The 24321-nt window shown below is 46.0% G+C and overlaps 1 protein-coding gene across 8 annotated transcripts; it reads right to left on the reverse strand.

Annotated features, from left to right (window-relative positions):
• Positions 1–3654: 3654 nt before the first annotated feature.
• Positions 3655–24321, reverse strand: CSRP3 (cysteine and glycine rich protein 3). Of its 8 annotated transcripts, none has more exons than XM_080641148.1 (8): positions 23881–23913; positions 22180–22545; positions 20060–20124; positions 12804–12943; positions 8294–8462; positions 6537–6669; positions 5340–5433; positions 3655–3962 (listed from the first exon to the last, which is right to left on the reverse strand). In XM_080641148.1, exons 4-8 carry the CDS (start codon positions 12913–12915, stop codon positions 3886–3888), a joined length of 585 nt encoding a protein of 194 aa, XP_080497274.1. In that variant the 5' UTR covers positions 12916–12943; positions 20060–20124; positions 22180–22545; positions 23881–23913; the 3' UTR covers positions 3655–3885. The 8 variants fall into 8 exon arrangements, with proteins under 8 accessions (XP_080497274.1, XP_080497275.1, XP_080497272.1 ...); XM_080641149.1 differs by lacking the exon at positions 22180–22545 and adding an exon at positions 22850–23039; XM_080641146.1 differs by lacking the exon at positions 22180–22545 and having other exon boundaries at positions 23881–23956.

Consider the following 24321-nt stretch of genomic DNA (forward strand, 5'->3'; position numbering starts at 1 on the left):
CAGACCTCCATTGGCCAACTAAGCCTCAAGTCCCAGTCTCTGGCAGGGGAGCATGGGAGACAATAGAACAGTGTGCCCTGAGGCAGAGGAGAAACAGGAAGACTGCTGATCCACAATAATGTTCTGTCTTTGTTTTGTTTTGTTTTCCTCTAGTTAATAATAATACCAAGGCCCTTCACTCCAGTAGATAGTATAGTAAACTCTTTTGAAATTCTTGCAGCATTTGCATTTAGTCCTGCCTGCACTCTTCCATTTCACTCACTCAACAAATGTTTGTTAAGTGCCTGCTATTTGTCAAGCACTGTGAAGGCAAGCCTGCCACATTATAACAAGAAGACAGGTGAGAATTCAAGGTTTCAAGTGCCATATTATATCTGGCTGTGGAAACAGAGCTAGATTAATTCTCAAGTAGTTTAGCAGAGGTTTTGCAGAGGAGATGGCATTAGACCTGTGATTTTGAGTTTACCAGGCTCAGGAGTTGGGTGAGGGGGTTAAGATGGAGGGGGTTCCATCTTCCAGACATTCCAGGCAATAGGAATAGCATTGGCAAAAGCATGACGGCGTGAGGCTATTTGACATATTTGGAAAGCTTCAAGTCTTCAAGTACAGGTGGCGCTTACTTATATGGAACAGATTGTCTAAAGTAAGTTGAGGTAAGTGCAAGGCCAATTCATGAAAATCCTTATATGACATGCTGTTATGGGCCAAATTGTACCCATCCCCCCAAATTTATATGTTGAAGTTCTAACTCCTCCTTGCTCCTTCCACGCTTACACCACTCCTCAGAATGTGATTGTGTTTGGATATAGGGTCTTTACAGAGGTAATTAGATTAAAATGAGGTCATTCAAGTGCTCACTAATCCTACCTGACTGGTGTTCTCAGAAGAAATAACTATCAGGACACACATGCACACACATGCACACAAGACTACAGGGAGAAGGTGGTCATCTATAAGCCAAGGAGAGAGGCCTCAGAAAAAATCAGCTCGACCAACACCTTGGTCTCGGACTTCTAGCTGCTGAAACCGAAAATGTCATTTCTGTTGTGTAAGTCACCCAATCCATGGTACTTTGTTATGGGAGCCTAGCAGACTGAAACACATACCAAAGAATAGGAATGGAGGGGAATGTTCTAGAGTTGTTTTGGAGTCAGAATCAGAGAGGCTTAGAGAGTGAGGCAAGGAAGGGTGAGGGTGAGGCAATGCTAAGGGTGACAAGTTTTTAGCTTCAGCCTGCAAGTCTCTAGTGTGGGGACTTCCTCTTGAAGGGCCAGGGTAGTGTACTGCTTTCAAAGACAGGTGGGTTAAAGGGGACTGGATTTAGTTTAATTAATCGCTGCTATTATTAACTAGAGGCTCGGTGCATGAAATTTGTGCACAGGGTGGGGTGTGTCCCTCAGCCCAGCCTGCACCCTCTCCAATCTGGGACCCCTCAAGGGATGTCCGACTGCCTGTTTAGGCCCGATCCTACCTGGTCCCTCCCAACTGCCCTCCCCTGCTGGCCATCTTGTGGCAGCCATCTTGTGTCCACATGGGGCAGGATCTTTGACCACATGGGGGCAGCCATCTTGTGTGTTGGAGTGACAGTTTGCATATTATTTTATTTGATAGGATAGAGGCCTGGTGCACGGGTGGGGGCTGGCTGGTTTGCCCTGAAGGGTGTCCCAGATCAGGGTGGGGGTTTCCTTGGGGCGTGGGGTGGCCTGGGTGAGGGGCCTGTGGTGGTTTGCAGACCGGCGATGCCCCCTGGCAACCTAAGCGGAGGCCCTGGTATCTGGGATTTACTTATCTTCTATAATTGAAACTTTGTAGCCTTGAGTGGAGCCAAGCCTCCTACTTGCTTTGTGGCTGCAGCCATTTCTGTTGGGATTTATTTATCTTCTATAATTGAAAGTTTGTAGCCTTGAGCTGAGGCCTAGGCCGGCCAGAGCGGGCAGAAAGCTTGGCTTCTTCCATCGCTGGGGGCAACTCAAGTCTCCTGCTGTCTCCGTGGCCGCAGCCATCTTGGTTGGGGTTAATTTGCATACTTGCTCCTTATTGGCTGATGGGCATGGCTTGTTGTAGCAGAGGTACCGTCAATTTGCATATTACTCTTTTATTAGATAGGATTATTTATTGACAATGATGGGAATCTATAATAATAAAAGGGTAATATGCTAATTAGACCAGATAGCTGAACGACCTTCTGGATGAGGCCAGGGCTGTGAGGGCTGAGCCCCTTGCACGAATTTTGTGCATCTGGCCTCTAGTCTCTTATAAAGCTCTGGCAAAAAAAGTTAACAAATTAAAACTACATGGTCCTGTGCTTGCTTCTGAAGAGAAGGTAAAATGTACATCATCAGGCTGTTTTGATGGAATTCAGTGGCTGAATGACTCCAGTGAGAGTCCCTGGACAAGTGAAGCATACATCAATGTGAGAGAGTTATCGATAGTTTGTCTCCTAAACACTCCCTGACCAGGGATCAAACCCACAACCTAGGCATGTGCCCTGACTGGGCATTGAACCCATGAACTTTCGGTTTATGGGCCAACACTCCAACTAATTGAGCCACACTGGCTAGGGTTGCATTTTCTCTTTGAAAGTGGAATGGGAAACAACCTCTGCTAGCTATTTATTCTTTCTATTAATGCCATTCTATTAATGCCAGTCAAATGCAGAAAGTGATCAGGTGTAATTGCATTTTAAGCATCAAAAAGTAAATAAGTAATAAATGCAGTGCAGGGCCTTGACCATGACAGCATGTAAGCAGCCCTGAATAACTGCTCATTTTAAAGAAAGCATTCTTGGGACTTGAGCATAGAAAAGCCCATGGTTTAGTTGAGTGCTTCATGATTTTTATCAATTTTTAAAAATGTTTTTATTGATTTGAGAGAGAGAGAAAGGGCGAGGGAGAGAGAGAAATATCTAGAGGCTGCCTGCTACACTGGGGATCAAGCCCTCAACCTGGACATGTGCCTTGACCAGGAATCGAACTGGTGACCATTTGGTGCAGGGAATGACACTCAACCAACTAAGCCACAGTAGCCAGGGCTATCCACAGATTTTTGTTTCCATTTACTCCAAATAATTCAGAATTGCATGGTGGTGGGGGAAAAGCTTTGGTGGTTAAAAGCGGAGGCCGAAGACACATACTTGAGCCACAGAGAACTTGCTGAGGAGGCAGACAGACATTTTTAATTGGCTGCATTTCATTCGCAGGGCTGGCAATTTGATGTAAGGGACGTTTTAAGAAATTGCTAAACCCTCAGAAATTGTGCCAGAATAAAAGGAAACCATCCTCATATCATTTATGACGCAGATGCCAATGCCACTTTTCATTCCTTTTCTGAGTTTTCACAAAATGTGTAACGTTGCCAAGCCTGTGATGGGACAAAAGGACCTCCTCTTCAGCAGTTTTGTTAGTTTTGATTCCCTTTTCAAATCTACTGTCGAGTTGCCTGTTTCTGCGGGGACCCTGTTTTCTTCTCCGTTAGCTGAGACTACAGGAAGCTCAGCTGAAGATTCTGGAAGACTGCTCTCCTCTGGCCTGTGTGTCCTCCTCCTCGCTCCTTCCACATGGACACCGACATGTATTATGTTCTTTGCAGCTAGTTTGTCGAGCTACCTCTCTTTTTTAAAACTCTCCTCTATTTGAAAGAAAAGATCCAGAGACATACAAGTTACCGATAAAGTATTTATTGCCTCTCCCATCCCAGGAATCAGATTAAACTTTTAATAATTTGCTTCCAAAGGTCTCTTCTAACTTTGGGTGAAGACTATGATCACTTCTGAAGAGAAGTCCTGTCCAACTACCCACGCGAGGATGTTTGGGGAGGGTGTCCATCTGGACAGGATCACTGGGAAATGTTTCAGGCTGATGAAAGATCTGAGAACGGGTATACTTTTCACTCCTTCTTTTCCACTTGATGTGTGAGACCTCCAAACCCAATACCTGTTGGGCCAAAATTTTTTGCATAGCAAACTGGGAACGAAAACAGGGTGGGGGAGAGAGAAGGGTTGGTTAGCACCATTATTTCAGTTCCTTGTCTGCCTATAGTTTTCACCTGTAAGAAGTATCCTTATTTTAATAAATGTTTTTTTTTGTAAGATAATTTGTAAGTAAAATGAACACTTTAGATCTTCTAATAAAAATTGCTTATACTTCTTTGCGCTTCTCTATGTTCACAGACATTTTCTCATTGGAGTTGACACAGTCTGGCCCCTGGCTGCCTGCCCAGCCCTGTTCCCCGCTACTTCCTGCCTCCCCAGGCACATAGAACGGTGTCCCAAGTTTGGGGCCTTTGCACTCACTGCTTCCTGTGCCTGGAATGCCCCCTCCCAAACCCACACTCATCCTTCAAGACCAGAGGAAGCTTGTCCTCTAAGAAGCATCCCTAACATCCCATACTGATCACTGGCCTCTCTGTATGTCACTGCCTTGTGTAGGTCTCTGCTGTTAGAGCTTTTTTCACTTGCACATGCAATTATTTGTCTACATGTTGATCTCTCTGCTGCTCACAGCAACATTTTAGGGTTTTATGGCTTATGAATGCTGAGGACACTGAGTCCTCTACTGCCAGGAGAAGCCAACCATTGTGTCTCATGGGAAAAGCCTTGGCAACCTACAATCTGGATTAGTAATGTCCTCCCTCTGTCCCCCTCTCAGTGTTCCCTCTCTCAGTGCTCCCCTCACCCAACTCCAGCACAGCTTCTGGGGTCTAGGAGAGGCTCTGAGGTTGAGGATGCATTACCTTGGCCCTAATGCATCCCTCTCCTTTTGTAGCATCAGGGAAGAGCTACGCCTCTATTACCTCTGTGCAAGACAAAGGGATCATGGAGGCAGCTAGGGGCAGAGCTGCGAGGACCAGAAGGAAAACCCACTTGTAGGTTTTATCTCTGTTAGTAAAGTGGTGTGCAACGTCAACAGTAGTAATGTCAGGAAGGAAAGAGGGAAAGAGCAATGGAGGGAGGGAGGGAGGGTTAAAGGAAGAGAGGGAGGGGGAGGGAGGGACAGAAGAAGAGAGGGCAAACTGAGTTCATCCTCCCCAGTCAATCCTACCTGCCACTCAGGTGCACAGAAGGCTTTTGGGTTTTCAGAAGAGAATGTGATGCTATTTGTCTAGGCCTGTGGTCTCTTCCTCCTCATCTTCTCTCCCCTGGGCACTACCCCTGAGCATTTACAAGCATCACCCCCCATATGCTCCGATGGAGAGGACCAGAGCTAGATTAGGCAGATTTCTTTTTTAGGTGGTCTTCCCATCCTGAGATCCCAAACCCTGCTCAGGCTGAGCAGCCGTGCGTCCTGCAGACACAACTCTCCTCAGGGAAACATCTCAAGAGAGTCTCCGGAACCACTCACCTTTGCAATAAAGTTCTCCATCTTTGTCAGTGACGTTCGTGGACTCTAGGCTCTTCCCACAGATGGCGCAGCGAAAACAGGTCTTGTGCCAAGGCTGAGGAGCACAGGAGAGTTACATACTTAATGCGGTGGGCAGCACATTCTGCTTCCATGTTCACTACCCTGACCAGCGCATCTAAAGAAGTGCCACTGCCTTAACCATTCCTGTACCTAATCAGCCTCCGGAATAATTTTTCCAGGGATTTGAAGAAAATGAGATGCTATGGACTTGGCCAGCAATTCTCAGAACCCCTGAAAAATAAACTTATCATTATGATTTCCATGTGTATCTTTTCAGAACAGGCTAGAAGACCAAGAAACTGGAGAGGGGAGCTTGGATTTGGGACAGTGGGTAACATTTACATGGAATATAAAGTTAAGAAGAAAAATGAATAAGGCAATTATCCAGGTAACTCAACCTCATTTAACTCTATATTTCCGGTCGGGAGAGTGCATGGCTTGGGTCATCCAGATCACCGGCCTTCTGCACATCCGCATATCTACCAGGCATGGGCCAGGGGTTCTCACATGTCTTCAAACGGTCACTCTGGGGTGGACACTGCCCTGATATTTGAAGTCAGCCACTGCTCTCCATGGCCCTTCCACCCCTCAGTTAGTGTAAGCAGGATGTTTTCCTTTCGTCGGGCCCAGATCTTTTGGTGAAGAGCCTGGGGTCAGGCCTGAAATAGGAGCTTGTAGAGCGAGTGTGCGTTGCTGTCTCAGACATTTGATCACTCTCCCGATTGCCAGGACATTTGAGGGAGGTTGTGTCTTGCTGCTGTGAGATGTCTGCTCTGTCAGTGGTGAGGCCAGCAGCAGACTGAATTATGTAGTGGTGGCACCTCTGGAAGCACTGTGGACCCTGAAGGGCAGGGAGGCTTGAGCATCTTTATCTCCGGAGCTTCTTCTGAGTGCCTCTTAGCTAGTGGGCTAATGCTTGTTGCATTGAAGTCACCAGTTCTGGTTTCCAAGGGCACTGCAGGGGACAGCCTCAGCCCGGGAAAGCGGGTGAGGATGGATGGCTCCTAAAATGGTCCCTCAGAGCAAAAGGGAATGAAGGGTCTGGCTCCCACCACAGTTCTACTTGCTTCTCTCATTCCTCCCAGCTGATCCAGTGGAGATAAACAGCTCCCATTTGGCTCATATAGAAGTCCTTACCTTGCCCCCTCCCATCACCTTCTCAGCAGCATAGACTGACTTTCCGCATCGAGGGCACTTCTCTGATTCTCCAAACTTCGCAGTGAACTTGGAAGGGTTGCTGGTGGTGGCTGACCGTGCTTGCTTTGGGGACCTGATGGAAATAGACAAATGAATGAAACCTATCCACCTCCCTTGCTGTGTGACCTTGAGCAAGTTAGTTAACTTCTCTGTGCCTCAGACTCCTCATCTAGAAAATGGGGATAGTCATAGTGCCTCCCTCATAGAGTTGTTGAGAGGGTTAAATGAGGTGACATGCGCAAAGCTTTTAGAACAGTGCCTGCCTGGTATGAATAAGGGCTCCTAAATGTCAGCTATGATTAGTTTAAACCTTTCCTTTCTATGGTAAAGCACTTAAGAAGTGTTCCATGTATGTTAGCTTTTATTATTGTCATTTTGTTACTGTGTTGTTATTATTGCTGTGACTGTAGAGATTTTTCTGTTCCATCTGGAAACCCATTGGTCTACTTTCCAAAATGAGTTGTGAAAATATAATAGGGCAAGATGGGATCTTGACAGTTAATACTAAACAAACCATAGTCCATTCCTTGTCCCCATGAGAACAACGTACAAAATAGAGGCACAACAACCACCCCGTGTTTCCATATCTTTTGGTGTTTTCTTGTCCACTTATCCCTTAGACTCATCATAACCTCTAACGTAGGCAGGGCTAGTTGGAGGAAAGTGAGGGTGGAGGGGCCACTCATGAGCAGTGGAGCTCATAAGCAGTGGGACAGGGTCTCCAGACTCTTGTCCCTCTTTGTGCAGCGTCATAAGACAACCCTAACATAGAAGAGTGAGCCTTGGTTAGTGCATGGCAGAGGATTCAGTTGGTATCATCTTTAAACATAGTATCTGGTTGGATTGAGTAATGGGAAAAATTAAAATGACTAATCACACATCCTTGCACTTGCTCAGGCTCTACCGTGGGCTCTTCTCTTTGGAAGGGACCAGGTGACTCTTCAGATGGTCTGACTGCTCTGTGGGGCAGGCCCTCCCTGGGCCTTTCTGCCCAGTCCCGCCACAGAGCTGAGCCCGGCCACCAACTGGCCAGACAGCAGCTGCAGGTGTGTGGCTGCCAGTCTATACTCAGTTCTGGGCTGGAGGTCAGCGTGGTCATCAAGAGAGACTGGCAGATGGAAGAGGCACAGTGTGAGGTCCCAGCCCCCCTAGGATAATGTTGGGGGAAACCTCAGCACTGTGTTGGCAACAGGCAGCAGGGGGCACCCACAGGATAGTTGTAATTGATTGTTTCCTCCTGAGGCACAGCCCCACCCCACAGAACCACTCCTCCTGTGGACATGAGTCATCTTACAGCCCAAGAGAAGAAATCTTTTAGTGACACGCACACAGCAAACGCCATTGCTTCCCTGCCATATTTATGTGATTTACACAGAAAAGCTCAAAGGGAAGAAATGAGACTCCATGCAGTTTTATAAAGGTCAAACAAAGGAACATCTGTACTTTCTAGGTTTTCCCTTGACATGAAAACCAACGGCCATGTGCAAAAGTAATTGCCCTTTAGAAAGGCAGATAATTTAAAAAGTCTTTGGGGGGGATGGCCCATTATTAAAACTTGGTCAGACTGAGGATTCCTATGGTTGGCAAGTCAACAATAGTTCATTCTCCCACTTCCAGGAAATGTTGCTATGGGAACAGAATGAACTATCCTCATAACTGGGGCTGTGCAGGCCGGGAGAAGCAGGATAGTCACTCACTCTTGGAATTGGAGGCCCAGGTGTTCGCCTGTGTCGGTGCTGAGGCAGCCGGCACCTTGTCCAAACCCGATCCCCTTGGGGCCATACTTGCGCCCATAGCAGGCCTTACAGTAGATCTCCGACTCGTGAGCTGCGACCGTGGTGCTGTCCAGAGCCTTCCTACAGGCCACTGCCGAAGAGAGGAAGGTCAGGAGGTTGGGGTTAGACTCCTCCCCACTTCCCTGCACCTCCAAAGCCATGCTCGGGGCCAAGAGACTGAGCAGAGGGGCCCTCGGCCAAGAACACTTTGACTCCTGACCGGTGCACCTGTCCTGGGGCACAGAGAGGGAAGCAATGTGTTCAGTGGTGCCCAGCAAGAAAGAGGTGGAAGTGGAACCAGGCATGTGGTCTTGGGTCAGCTAAGAATATTGTCCCTGACTCAGAAGAACCTGAATTACGGAGTGACTTCCTAAATGACACCAGGGTAGTATGTGTGTGTGTGTGTGTACGTGAGTAGAAGGTAAGGGGCTGAGGCAGGAGAGGAACTTATTTTTTCTTAATCATGTAAGAATTAGGATTGAGCAGTTTCTCTACTTATCATGGCCTTAGGAGGGCACTGCGACATTCAAGGAGACAGTTACCATGGAGGCTTCTTCTGATCCAGTCTGGAAGCCAAGAGGAGGTGATGGGGGGAGACCTGTCTCAGAGACCCTTAGGGCTTATCTTGACTCAAGCCCCCTGGTCACAGTATGTTATCTAATATAAAGTGTCCCCCATAATGAAAAGTGTACAAAGCAAACCTCCATTTTCCCAGAGAGAGGATTTATAGAAAGATTTATTTTGTCAATTTAAAAGAAAAACTTTTAAGGATATAAATGAAAGTGTCAAATCCCTACTTACAGTATTTAATTTAATGACATAATTCAGTCACATATTGATTTGGAGATGTTATTTTTCCTTTCCTAATTGCACACAAATTCGGGAAACAATGGTATCCAGATTGTTTCTCTGCATCTTCAGCATCAGCAGTGTCTCTGAGACACCTGGCCCAGCCTCCCGGGCAGCTCTTCTCCACTCTCCGCAGCCCCCTTTGCACCTGGTGGGAGGCTGTCACCTGGAAATTGTGTCTCAGTCAGAAGTACCTATTAACATGACATTAGGGCAGCTTTTAAAAATATGTAGGATTTCCACAAAGTAACAACGGGCTCTATTGCTTTGTAGCAATGATCCTTCAAGGTTGTTCATGGTGATGCTCAGTGATTATTAGAGGGAGGTCACAGCCCCAGGAATAAGAATACACATACATTCAATTTACTTGCCTCCTTTTTTATTTTTAAACCAGTTCCATCAAATGACCTCTATAAGCAATTCAGCATTGAATGAGGTTGTTTCAGGCTCATATGCCTTCCTCAAATGGTATTTTATTTTTAAAAATAAAGTAATTGAATAAGAGTGTGTGTGTGTAGACGATAAAGATGTAGATGAGGTAGGACTGGCCAGAGGCTGGTGGCTGTGTGTTTGGGGAAAGAGAAGTTTATGAAACAATTATGTCAATGTTATGGGTATTAAAAATTCTGTTAAAATTTTAAAAAATGAATAATAAGATAATGGAGAGACTGTCTTATAGCATGGGAGACTTTATAAAGCTTTGAAAACAAGGGAAACCCTTATGAGGGATAATTTTGGGAGGAAAATGCTTTATATTTGGGCACATAAGGTATATGTATATCTGTCTCTGCCCTTGTTGCTCTCAGTTACCAATTAGAACAATTTCTTAAATATTTATAGATGTTCTAGATTCTGAGTTCCTTAAGGGCAAGGCTTTCATGTTAATATCCCCAGAACATAGCATGGAGTCTGGCCCAGAATTAGTCCTCTGTAAACATTTGTTGAATGGGTAGATGGATGGATAGATGAATGGATGAATAAGTGGATGAATGCATGCATGCATGTGTGAATGAAGACGAGCAACTTGTCCACGATTATACAACTGAGCCATGCCTGGCCTCAGAGCTTTGACTCCTCCTCCAGTGCTCATTCCTGTCACTGCAGAACTGCGGATGCCCTGGCACTCCCTGGCCCATTCAATACCACTCCTGTGCTTGACCCACTCTCAAGCACAGACACAGTGAGCTGTGCTGTCCAGTACCCCAGACACTCGCCTGCCACGTGAAGTACTGTCACTGCAAAGTGCGCACCAAATTTCAAACACTCAATACAGACAAAATAAGAATATAAAAATAATTTGTTAATCATTTGTGCACTGATTACACATAAATTATAATCCTATATAATAAAAGGCTAATATGCAAATCAAACAGCAGAATGACCAGTCGCTATGATGCAACACAGGACGCTCAACACAGGAGCTGCCCCATGATGGACAGTGTGCTCCCCCAGGGGAGCAGGCCTAAGCTGTCAGTCGGACATCCCCCGAGGGCTTCCGGACTATAGGCCGGGCTGAGGGACCCCGCCCCCCCCACCACTGAGTGCACGAATTTCGTGCACTGGGCCTCTAGTTTTATATATATTATGTTAAGTAAAGTGTTTTATAATTGATTTCACCTGTTTCTTTGTACCTTTTAAAAATATGGTTACTAGAAAATTTAAATTTACATATGTGGCTTATATTTCTTTTGGACAGTGCTAGTAGGGAGGATTAAGATTTGTCCAGAAGTTGGGCAAACACTGGTGGGGACAGGCTTAGGTAGACTGTGCCTCTCTGAACCCCATTTCTGGGATTATAGGGTTGCCTGTGGACAGGTAAGTCTTTCAATGATAATATTAAAAAGTGTGCTTCTCTCTCGGATCTTTCTGTGTACCACTGTAGGAACGTATACTGCTCAGATTCTCATCCATCCCACCTACGAGTTCTAAGGAAAACATCAAAGGGTGGAATGGAATGCACTACCACACGCTCACAGCCCTTCCGCCACGGCTCTACTGAACAGGGGCGTCCTCCTGCTGACTGGGAAACACAAGACACCCTACCGTGGAGCGCTTCACTACACTTTTCCACTCCCACTCAGGTGTCAAAGCTGATAAAGGAGAATAAAGGCCTAGAAAGCTGAATTTCCTATCAAGAACTCCAGCTTTCTTCTCACAACAACCTGTACGGTAGGTATGACCATCTCCATTTATAGATGGGAGACGGAGGCTTGATGGAGAAATGACTTGCCCAAGGTCTATGGCAGAACCCAGACTCAAACCCGAGTCATTTTTTCTCCAACGCCAGTGTCCTTGCCAATATTCCTCACTCTCACTCTTCATTAAGAACACGAGCTGTTTTGGGACAAAAGCCAGAGGGTTATGGGATAAACTCTCTTGAGCAATGACTTTTGGATAACTGTAATAATAATAATGAATCTGATGGATATGTCAGGTGACTTAAAATAACTACCCATTGTTAAAAACTCAAAGCATCAGTAAATCTGCCAACCCAATCACTCAGAACAGTATTTTCCCCTGTTCTTCGGTGATATTTATGTTTGCTGCGGGAGGTTAGAGATAATGGAAACGCCTGCAGCAGATAAAACGTTACTGTTTTTGGCAGTTTAAGGATGGAGTGTCTCCTGCCGCAACAGATGGAGCCCACCCCTTCAAGTTCTGTTTGAAACAGTGTGACGCCTTGTGGTCACTGGGCTGCAGCAGGGAGGTAGGGTGGGAGACTGTCGGGGGAGGGGATCTGCCAAATGTCCAGTAAAGCTGACCCTTAAGCCAGATCTACTGGAGGGAAGCAAAGAAGGTAAGTGGCCAAAACAGACTGTTCTCCCAAAACAGGGCTAACTACTAAGAAATTCCAGAATGCACTCATGTCAAAGTGTGCATTTGACTAGAGAGAGTCAAAGATGCAGGTGCTATTCCTGGCTCTGCTACGGATGCTTACAGCCCGGGCTCACAGGTGAGAAATGACTTGTCCGAAGTCACAGGAGTCCGGCAGAGCCAGACTCCCAGATGGACCATGAGGTCTTAAAATTGCCCCAGCTTCAACATTTGTGAATCTGCGTCTGGCAGGTGATGCTAAAAATTCCCTTTGTCAAGTGACTGGTGCCCAGGCCCAGAACTGCTTCCTTTTCTGACTCTTAAACAGAATTGGCACGTGTTCCCCTGTCTGACACAAGTTCTTTCTTAGGAAAAGCCAGTTGCAGCTGACTTCAGTGACAGCTGGCCAGTGGGAAAGACACCTAGAGCCAAATCCATCCTGTCCAGATAACTAATGGCCGTCTTTCTCTGCCAAGTCACACCTTGCAAATGTCACCCCTGGGTTAAAGCTTTCATCACTGAGGCCAGCTTGCTCTGACTTTGAGCTGCAGGGAAATGGCCTCTGAGCTGGGCAAGTGGTTGGAGAGAGGGTGCTCAGGAGAGCACTGACCCTTCCTAAGGTGGGATCCACAAATTCCCAAGTGATGCTGATGTTGCTGGTCCCAGGACCACTCTGAGAACCACGGATATGTAAGTATTGGTGGCTAAATGTGAGCTTTGAAATTCCCCCTGGATGCTGAGGGGCCCTCGTGGTGTTCATCCAACTCACTGCAGTGGAAACAGGTCTTGTGGAAACTCCTTCCGTTGCATTGGATTTCTTCCGCGTGATAGACTGTCTTTTCACAGGCTCCACATTTTGCACCGCCACCCAAGTTCGGCATCTTGAAGACTTTCTGACCAAGGTCAAGTCTAACAAGATATAAAGCAAATACCCCAAATTTAGGCAGCCTCGGGAATGAACCATCATTGACAGTGCAGTAGTCTGAAGACCAGGATTCTGCCCTATTTTGTTTGGTGGTTCATTCATTCATTCATTCAATAGTTACTGTGTGCAAGTCATTGAAGAAGGCTCTGAGCAAGTCACTTCACTACATTGGGACTCAGTTTCCTCTTCTGTTATATTTCAAAAGCATCTGCTCCTATGGACCTCTCAGTGTTCTTGGAGGGAATGAATGAGCTAATTTTGTGTCTATAAAATTATATACAAATATTAAGTGTCATCATATTTTCCATCGAGGGTTTTAAGAAATATTCCATCAGAAGTGGCAATACAAAAGAAGAAGATGTGGCAATAACCTATTAAAGTGGCATTATCTTCTGATCTAGTCCAGTGCTTCTCCATTTACCTCGGATCTTGCTAATAATATGCAGATTCTGGGAGAGGCAGGGAATTCTGCATTTCTAACAGACCCCAGGCAGTGCTGATACTGCTAGTAATGGACCACCCTTTGGGTAGCAAAGCCTTAGCTACTCTTGCTGATAAAAATATCCTATCTAATAAAAGAGTAATATGCAAATTAACCATCAGTCTGCTCCACCCACAAGCCACGCCACCAGCCAATCAGGAGCGAGTATGCAAATTAACCCCAACCAAGATGGCTGTGGCCATGGAGTGAGCAGGAGGGAGGCTTGGGTTTCCCCAGCGATAGAGGAAGCCAAGCTTTCCACGCACCCTGGCAGGCCCAGGACTCCACTCAAGGCTACAAAGTTTCAATTATAGAAGATAAATAAAACCCAACAAAAATTGTGGCAGCCATGGAGCTGGAGAGAGCAGGAGGCTAGGGTTGTCCCTGGCGATGGAGGAAGCCAAGCTTCTGCAGCCCTGGCCTGTCTTGGCCTTTGCTTAAGGCTACAAAGTTTCAATTGTAGAAGATAAATAAATCCCAGATACCAGGGCCTCCACTTGGGTTGCCGGGGGGCGTGGCTGGCCTGCAAACCATCACAGGCCCCTTGCCCAGGCCACCCCATGCCCCAAGGGAACCCCCACCCTGATCTGGGACACCCTTCAGGGCAAACCAGCTGGCCCCCACCCGTGCACCAGGCCTCTATCCTATCTAATAAAAGACTAATATGCAGATTGACCATCACTCCAACACACAAGATGGCTGCCCCCATGTGGTCAAAGATCCTGCCCCCATGTGGACACAAGATGGCCACCACAAGATGGCCAGCAGGGGAGGGCAGTTGGGAGGGACCAGGCCTGCAAGGGAGGGCAGTTGTGGTTGATCAGGCCAGCAGGGGAGGGCAGTTGGGAGGGACCAGGCCTGCAAGGGAGGGCAGTTGGGGGCGATCAAGCCTGCAGGGGAGGGCAGTTAGGGTGACCAGGCCGGCAGAGGAGGGAAGTTGGGGGTGACTGGGCCTGCAGGGAAGGGCAGTTGGGGGGACCCAGGCCTGCAGGGGAGAGCAGTTGTGAGGGGACCAGGCCTGCAGGGAGGGCAGTTAGGGGTGACCAGGCCTGCAGGGGAGGGCAGTTAGGGGAAAACAGGCTGGCAGGGGAGTAGTTAGGGATCAATCAGGCTGGCAGGGGAGTGGTTAGGGGGTGATCAGGCTGGCAGGCAGAAGTGGTTAGGGGCAATCAGGAAGGCAGGCAGGCGAGCAGTTGGGAGCCAGCAGTCCTGGATTGTGAGAGGGATGTCCAACTGCCCATTTAGGCCCGATCCCGGTGGGCAGTCGGACATCCCTTGAGGGGTCCCAGATTGGAGAGGGTGCAGGCTGGGCTGAGGGACACACACCCCCATGCACGAATTTCGTGCACCGGGCCTCTAGTATACTCTTTAAAATATCCTGTTCAGATTTATTCCTCCTATTCATTAATTCTTTTTTAAGGAAATATCCCAGCCCATGCAATAAGCTATATTAGCACTATCCTAGATCAGTGGTCTGGAAACCTACCTTCTGCTTTTGGGGCTACCCACACCTCGCTGTGCGCATCAAGATGAACTGCATAGCTTTTCTTACATCTGTCTTCCCAGCTATGCTATAAAGAGATTTATTCTTTTCCTTGCTGCTCACAGTGTTGTTTAGAGGACCAAGTGACATGATGTGCAGGAAGGTACATGACAGAGCTCCCAGTGCCAGGTGTGGTCACAAGAGCCAGTGAGGATGCTGTGTGTTTACCCACACAATTTGAGCACATTCTGCTGCAAGGAGTTGCTGATACCCACAGCCCTGGGCCATCATTGTCTCCTCACTACAGAGTTAAGTTTAAGAGGTACTAGACAGCCCTAGACGGTTTGGCTCAATGGATAGAGAGTCAGCCTGCCGACTGAAGGGTGCCCAGGTTCGATTCTGGTCAGGGGCATGTACCTCAGTTGCAGGCTCCTCCCTGGCCGGAGCCCTGGTCAGGAGGCAACCAATCAATGTGTTTCTCTTACATTAATAAATATTTATCTCTGTCTTTCCCTCTCTCTCCCACTCTCTCTAAAAATCAATGGAAAAATATCCTCAGGTGAGGATTTAAAAAAGAGAGAGAGAGAGATACTAGGCAAGGAGGAGCATCAGAAAATGTTTTCCTTTCTGTGTCTGTGTATAAGTATGAATCCAATTTTCAGTTTCTCCAGAGCAAAACTAAAATAAATCACCCATACTCAGTGAAATTTCTGAAATCCTGCCAGCCCCACGGGGCCTGAATTTTCACTGGGATCCTTTGGTTTCTCGAAGCCTGGTGTGTCATCTTGTCATCGACACCAAACACTATCAGCTCATTCCAAGTGGCTGCTTCTGACCTTCTCTTTCCCTCCTGGGAAGCTAGTCACCTTCTTATAATAGTTGGCCATTGCCACTAAGCCCTCCTGGTCACTGGTCAGGAATGTGTCTCCCAGACTCATAGCAAGGACAGGTTTTGCTAAGAAACAGAAGGTAAATAGCAAACAGACCACTGAACCTGATACTCAGACCAAAGGGAACATCCCTACCTGAATGTCCCTGCAAGGAGCTTTTTCCATTTACAAAAACAGTGTGAGGTTAGCTGGGAACAGCCTATCCTTCCTCTATAGAAGCAGGCTCTTTAATTCAGTATAATTGTAGAAAAAGCTTTTTTTTTTAAAGGAAACATTTAATGCTTCTATTTCTATAGATCAAGTTGTTTGGTTAGTGGAAAGAATAATGAATTTTGAGTTGAAAGGCTTGGGAATCAAGTCTGTATTCATTCATTCATTCATTCATTCATTCATTCACTATGCATTTACTACCTAACTATCATGTGTCAAGCACTGCATCAGGTACTGGTGAGGGACTCAAGGAGGAAAACATAAAAATAATAAGTGAATTGTGTCCCCCAGAATTGGGAAGTCCACATTCTATTGAGGAAGACAGGCAACAGAGAAGAGTCTTGTGAGATGTGCCATGCAAACTCAGAGGAAATGGCTACCCACGTTTAGATTAGAAATGAAAGCAGTGGTGTTGAAGGATCACAGAAGATGGCACATCCATACCGGGTTTTGAAGGGTGACTAAGAGTTCGTCAGAGAAAGAGGAAGAACACTTCAGGCAGAGAAAAGAGCACCCAGAAAGGCATAGAGGCCTTAATATTCCCAAAAAAGTTTATTTATTTTACTTCATTAAAATTTTAGGACTTTTATGATTGGAATAGATTTTCACGATTGACCAATCCCTTCATTTATAAACAAGGTGAGGCATAAGTAAACACTTGGTGTAGTATTTTCTTAGCTAACCTCCTTTTCTTAGAGCAATCTTTCCCTAATTAAAGATGATATTCTCTGGAAAAGGATAGAATCACATAATTTTGCCCATGTTCATTTTGATCTGGAGTTTCAATATGATATAAAATAAAGGAGAAAATGTAATATATCTCCAGGAATGTGACAGTGACACTTGTGAAATTAATGATGTGGAAATTTTTCAGGAAAAAACCTGAGGTCAAATTTCTCACTTCAGATCTCCACTGGAGATTTCATTGGCATGTCCTGCAAGTTAATGGGAGAGAGATATGCCTCTTGGATGTATGAGGGGTGTGTGTGTGTGTGTGTGTGTGTGTGTGTGTGTGTGTGTGTGTTCAGCAATCGCCTACACGTGATGCTTTTCAAAGTGAGGATAAGATTATAGATAATAACTTCTTCACAAAGTAACCTATCCTAGTACAGGTTTTTAAAAAGTGATCATAAATATCTGACATACATATGTCAGGATTTGAAACCCAAAATAGAAATCCGTAAAGGTTCTATTAAACAGGTGCCCAGTTTCATTTCTAAAGATGGAATTGTAGCAGTGGAGGCCAAACACAGAAGACACCTCTGATTTTTTTTTCTTTCAATGCTTAAAGGCCCAAAGATAAGGGTGTTGTAAAGCATCCTGAATTGGAAGACATGGATTCTATTCTTGACCTTGTGACCTAGAACTTGGGTGAAAAACGGCGATAATACTATCTCCTGCACTTTCCTCGCAGGACCAATGTGAAGGTCATGGAAATACGGAATTTAAAGCAGTACAGTAGTATCCCTGGGAGGGATATGTTCTAAGACCCCCAGAGGATGCCTGAAACCAGGCATCATAGTGAACCCTATACATACAGTTTCACTTACAGGAACCACTTCTCGGCTTCTCTTTGGCATATCTGCATCGCCAGCCTTGCTACTCCTGCAGTTTGGGGCCATTGTTAAGTAAAATGAGGGTGACTTGAACACAGCCCTGGGATATCACAAGGGTTGAAGTGAAAACAAACCAGGCTACTAAGTGACGGGCCGGGGCGGGGAGTGTATGCAGCATGAATCCGAGATTCATGTCTTGGGTGACGCACCGCGAGATTTCATCCCTACCTAAAACAGCGCGGTTTCATCACACGGCGCAGAATGGCGCGCAATTTAAAACTTATGAATTGTTTATTTCTTGAAATTTTCCATTTAATATTTTTGGACCAAGGCTGACTGCTGGTAACCGGAACCACGGAAAATCAGAACCTCGGTAAGGGGGACTTCATTGAGAAGCTATTCAAAGGCAAGGCGTCGTCACACCCTTTATATCAGGGCATGCAAACAGCACCCGTTTGCAAAGTAAGTCACTATGGGCTGAAAGCACATCTAGGCCCTGGCTTCCATGCATAACCTTTTTAGCCTCTTGCATTACTTTGGAATTCCTGTGTCTCAACACCCCTAGCCAGGCCCACAATGTGAGTTCACGCTGGCAAGACACCAAGGGATGGACCATTTGTTTATCAGTGTTGCCCGGCACAGGCGAGGGCCATTAAAGGTGGGACACGAAATATAGGCATGCCTGTCACTCAGACCCATTTGTCCCCTGGGTCACAATCTCCATCCCATGTCCTGGGCCTGGTGAGGAGATGGCTGCGTTGTCACTGAGGAAGTTGCTCAGGATTGAAATGAGGGCCGTCTGAGATTTATGGGGATGAGGCAGAAGGCAGGGTCCTGCCACTTCAGCGGTGAGAGGGGGACTGCAGACTTTTGGATACGAGGTCCCAGTGAGAGACAACGTGTACAACTTCTGAATGAATAACGCTGTGGCAGAGATCACACTGGGAAGGTGCCGTAGTGGGGGCTGGGAAAGCCCTGGTGAAATGCAGGAGATCAGAGTCCCAGTTCTGTCTTGCCTCTTCAAAGCTATATGATCGGGGAAAACCCTTCAATGCTCTGAGCCTCAATATCCTCTCTAAAAGGGGCATCGTAGTCCTGTCTGTTTCACTATTGCTGGTAGGACTATAGCATTTCAAGTACGTCAAATAGCTTTGTCAACTGTAGAGTATTATAAAATGTAAGAGCCCATTAGTTCAGTACTAACTCAAAGTGGCCATGCATCAACTGAATTTTTAAAAGAAAAACCAACTGGGTATCTTAGGCATATTCTTCCTAATCCAACACTCTGTTTCTTTGTTTTTTAAATACCAACTATGGAGTGGAAAGGTGATACCCTAGGGCAAAAGTGGGTGGGGTGAATAAAATGGGCACTGAGTGATTCAGTTTCCTCTTTGTCCATTAAAATGCCTGGGAAGGAATCTTAGGCCCTGACCGAGCAGAGACCTCAATTGAAAATGCAATTTTTAGCTCAGTGTTGGTTCATTTAGTCATCCTATTAGAAGCCTGATCATCCTACAGTGATTTAAATTGTCTGCACTGGCTGAGACAAAGATTTTGGATCTTATAACTTTTATCTGGAACCTAAGAGATAATAATTATTGCAAATATAATAACACTAGAGGCCTGGTGCATGAAATTCATGCACTGGTAGGTTCCCTAGCGGCTGCCGGCTGCTGGCCGGGTACTCACTCCCTTCCTCCGGTTGCCTGCTGACACTGCTGGCTGGGGCCTCCCTCCCTTCTCCCAGCTGGCCCTGCCCCCTGGTCAAACTCCCAGACAACTCCCGGTGGAGGGGACAATTTGCATACTATGCTTTTATTATATAGGATTATTATTGAAGCTAATGTGTGTCTGAGGACCTGCCCTTGGGCCTGTGTCATATCTCATTTAATCTTCACAGCAACCCTTCAATCTAGGTAATATTACAAAATTTAGAGATGGGGAAATGGAGTCTGAGGGAAATTACATTGCCCAAGGTCACATGGCTACTTGAAACTTGGGTCTCTCTGACCCCAAAGCTGTGTTCTTATATTAACGTTAACTATTACTTATTGTTAACCATGCATCAGCTGCCTTTATATAAACTATTTTTAGTGTAACAGTCCTACAGAGCTAAGTTTGTTATTCCCATTTTGCAGATAAATAAAACTGAGACTTAGAGCTTAAGTGACTTGTTTGAGGTCACACGGCTAGTAAATGGCAGAGCTTCAATTGAAACCTCAGTTAAGCTGGTTCTGTGTCCCGTGTCCCTGCTCACAACCCACTGGAGAGGGGTCAAGACTCAGCACCTCCATTAACCAAACGTCCCAAACAATCTGGTTAACCCATTGTCTCTCCGTGGAACAGAGTACTCATGGGTGGGAGTAACAGGGAGACTGAATTTGATTCAGTAACATAAAGGACTTTCTAAGGCCAGTGCTATTCAAACATGGAAAGGACTCCTTTGGAGCTGAAGAGTTCTCTCTCACTATTGATTTTACCTCGACTAGGGATGGATGTCCAAGTGCTGCAATGTTGTGAGGCTCCTTCAAGGGTCCTTCAAGCCCTGAAACAGATTTAGGGATCTGAATGGCAACTGAAGCCTCACCTTACGGAAATGCTGCCCCAGTTGCATCCCCTCTCAAACACTGCCTCCTCTCTAGTCTCTTAATCCAGGTAAGGGAGATGATGTGGCATAGTGGAACTCAGGCTTTGGGAAGAATGGCCAGAGTTCAAACGACACAATCAGTGGGACTGTCGGCTAATTGCTCAACATCTCTGAGCCCAGTGTCCTCATGCAAAGACAGGATGGGGAGACTTGAATTAGAAGGTTGTTTTCAGGTTAAATAAGATAATAATAATAATAGCAAAGACACTATATACATAGATCCTTAATACATAGCAGGTGTTTAATAATTTGTGTTGCTATTATTATTTTACCTCTATTTTAAAAATCCATTTTCTTTTTAAATTTTTATTTATTGATTTTTAGAGAGGGAGAGAGAGAGAGAGAGAGAGAGAGAGAGAGAGACATCGACTTATTGTTTCACTTATTTATGCATTCACTGGTTGTTTCTTGTACATGCCCTGACTGGAAATTGAACCCACAACCTTAGTGTATCAGGATGATGATCTAACCAACTGAGCTATCCAACCAGGGCCTAAATCCATTTTCTTAAAACAAGCAAATTTCTCCTTACTTCTGCTCTGGGGCCCTTCTGGTCCAGACTGTGAAGCAATTCTGTTTCTCAGCCTTCAGAGTGTGCTGCACCCAGGAAGAGACACAGCCAGGCCAGGGAGAGAGGCAACCCCCTTGGGGGATCAGGGTGCCTGGTGACCCAGGGCAGCCACTTCCTTGCTTTGGCAGCTCTGTTGCCTAACACCAGCTGACCTCTCTGGTGATCTGTGCTTTGAAGGGAAACAGCAGAGCCAAGCAGAGTCCCTCCCTGGGCTCAGGGAGACAGTGCCCTTCAGCTCCCACATGTAGGACACTCAAGGTCAGTAGCTTCCTCCTAAGCTTCTTCCCTGTGAAGAGGCCCTTTAAAACTTAGACACAGTACACATGCCTGCCCATTACTCTTAGGGTGTAATAGGGGGTCATATTACATATTTTCTGACATTATCTCTGAAGGAGGGCCAACTTTCACTCTCAGAAACTCACTTTGTTCTACTTTGACCTTTGTAATTTTTTAAAAAAAATATGCTTTTATTGATTTTAGAAGGAGAGGAAGGGAGAGAGAGATAGAAACATCGATGGGAGTGAATCAACATTGATCAGCTGCCTCCTGCGTGCCCCCCAGTGGGGATCGAGCCTGTAATCTGGGCATGTGCCCTAACTGGGAATCAAACCAGTGACCTTCTGATTCATGGGATGACAGTCAACCACTGAGCCACACCAGCCGGGCTGTAATTTGTTTTTCAAGACCATGTAGCACTGGCTCTGTCATTGTCTAGCCGTGTGACCCTTAGTAATTACTTCACTTCCTTAAACTTGTTTTTTCCCCTGGAGAATGACTTCTTGCAGGATTCGTTGTGCCAGTTCAATAAGCTACTACTGTCTCCCCCGTCCCCCTCCCCTGCTGCAGTAAACAGGGCAGTAAACAACCAGCAAATCATGATCAACCCTTTCCTGTGATGAGGATCTTATTGAGGCTCAGAAGAGTCTCCCATCCTCCGTGGTCTTTAAGACAGTCATAGTCTTCCCGCTTTTCTTCACTGCAATCAAGAACTAGTTTTTTTACATTTAAAGGCATCATATTTCTCTTTGGCCATGAAGCCCCACCCTGGACACAGTATTCCCAGATATCTGAGCCCTACGCTTGTAACTGGAAGTCTGCCTGCTCAGGAGTTGTATTTCCTGTGTATTATATTCCTATCCTGGGTCCATCCTCTTGTAAAACAAATCAATCATCTTCTAACTCCCAGTCAGCTTATCATTCACTCTGACCTCTAGACTTTTGTCATCACACTTGCACTTATCAGGAAATCCTCCTGCAGCCCATGGGGTTTGGCCCTGCGCCTTTTCCGAAAGGTCTCGAGTATTGTGCAGCTTTATTAAGCTTTGCAAAGTACTTTCCTATACTTCATCTCATTGGAATCTAGCAAATCCCTTTGGCCTTACCTTAATTTTCCGGCTCAGAAAATGGAAACTCAGAGAAGTGATGTTCAGGCTGCCTCCCCGTTCTCTAATGAATGGCTTGCACATGTGGGCCACAGAGCAGCTGTCTGCCTGGGCTAGAGAGGACATCAAGCCCTGAGGGCCAGCTGTACTCCCTGCCAACAGCCAGGGCTCATTTTAATGACTAAGTTGATCAAAATGGAACCAAAGGCCCAGCCGGGTGGCTCAGTGGTTGAGTGTCGACCTATGAATCAGGAGGTCACAGTTGTGGTGGGCTCGATCCCCAGCAGGGAGTGTGCAGGAGGCAGCCGATCAATGATTCTCTTTCATTATTGATGTTTCTATCTTTCTCTCCCTCTCACTTCCTCTCTGAAATCAATAAAAATATACTTTTTTAAAAGTGGAACCAAAGCCAAGCCAGAAGAATCCCTTACATTTTCTTGGTCATAAAGCAGTTTTACATACACTGTGATATACCCAACCTTGAGATTCAGCCCCAAAAGTAAACTGAGGACAAGGCTCTTCCTACTTCCCTGCCCTTCCTGCCGTTCCAGCCCGCCTTTCCCTGCATTAGTGCTGCCGCTACCTCCCCAGCCCTGGAACAGAACTTGGTCAATACAAACTCATTAAATTTGCATTGAATTGCACTGCAGAGAGACAAGGTTTCTCCTACCAGTTCACCAACTTCTCCTTGTTGGAGGAGTCAAAGTCCCAGCTCAGGGATGGGAACAGAAATTAGAGGTGGTGGCTTTGTTCTTTGTGTAGCATCTCCACTCAGACCATTGCTTAAAACCACTCCTCATTCTCAGTCACACTCATGCCTGTCATTCACTGGGATGTAAAAAAAAAGGGGGGGGGATGGACTGGGGGGAGGAGAAGAAAAGAAAACGTTCTTCACAGAAGCCTAGAGGAAACACTGGGAATCACCCCCTCACTCCTGGTTAGGAATTATCCTCCTACTAAATAGAGCCCTCAATGGATTTTCAACATAGCAATACCTTTTTCAGATACTGTTTTGGTTAATTTAAAATTATTAAAAGCAAGCCCGTTGCTAAACATCCTTGGGATAGGAAAATCTATTTTAAACCAACAAATGTCACCGAGTATTTCCTGTATGCAAGACAGGGTATGGTGAAGAATAAAAATCTCAGTCACTCACTTACACCTTTGGAATAGCACAATTCTTTGTATTTGGAGCACTGGAAAGCTGGCTTCTGCTCTACTATACCTCTCACACCAGTTTATAACTGTGCAGTATTTTACAGTCTAGAAAATGTCACTACATCCATACTGATCCTTGCAGAGGAGACCAAGACCCTGAGGACAGGAGCTTCTCAAAGTCACACATCCATTCATTATGTGGTTCTAGGACTAGAATTCAGGTCTTTAGGCTAAGACAATAGGAAACATTATTCCACCATGAAAATAGTTTTAGACCAAAAATAACACCTTACTCATTTATCTGTCTGTGAGGTTCTCTCATGCCCCCAAATGTTAATCACTCCTTTTAGGAATTTTCTAAACAACAGTTAGGTCTACACCAGAGTCGAGCATAACTGAATCTCCTCACACAGGACCACCAGAGTGGTTGCTCGTACTTGGGATGTGAAACACATCCTTATTCTGTGAGACCTTCCATAGTCCCAACCAGCCACCAAGCCGGGAGCCCACCTCCAGCCCAAACACCTGCTTTTCTCTACTTACCTGCCTGTTCGGTCTCTGTCAGCTCAACTGAGTAAGGAGGGGCTAACGTCCTTTTAAATATATGGAGGCCTTCGCCAGCCTTGGCCTGCAGAGGGAAGGGCGGGAGGGAGGCCGAGGGGAGACATGAGTAACACAACTGCTATCAGAGGCTGAAAATAGCCTGTGACCAAAGCCCTGCGTTTTGTTCCCTCCACACCAGCTGTGGGGCCCTTGGAGAACAATATTGCTTCTGTTTTCATTGCCAATTGCCTATGGCACCTAAGGGATCAATTTGTGGAGTGTAAATTTCTGATCAATTGGTTGGACCAGGAACAAAAGCAAAAAAGGAATTTATGTCCAAAATCATTTTTCCAGGCTCCTTCTCCTCTGACCTTTCTGGAAATCAATGCTAGGTACCTGCAAATGAATCATGAGCCATATCTGGGAGCCCTCTTGAACTCC

Source organism: Plecotus auritus (assembly GCF_963455305.1).
Source record: "Plecotus auritus genome assembly, chromosome: 9".
Lineage (NCBI taxonomy): Eukaryota > Metazoa > Chordata > Mammalia > Chiroptera > Vespertilionidae > Plecotus > Plecotus auritus.

Coding starts and splice junctions, on each gene's coding strand:
- CSRP3 (XM_080641145.1), bottom strand. CDS start 12,915: ATGCCGAACTTGGGTGGCGGTGCAAAATGTGGAGCCTGTGAAAAGACA. Junction 6,670..8,293: donor CTGGGCCTCCAATTCCAAGA/GTGAGTGACTAT, acceptor TATTTCCATCAG/GTCCCCAAAGCAAGCACGGT. Junction 5,434..6,536: donor AGGTGATGGGAGGGGGCAAG/GTAAGGACTTCT, acceptor TGTGCTCCTCAG/CCTTGGCACAAGACCTGTTT.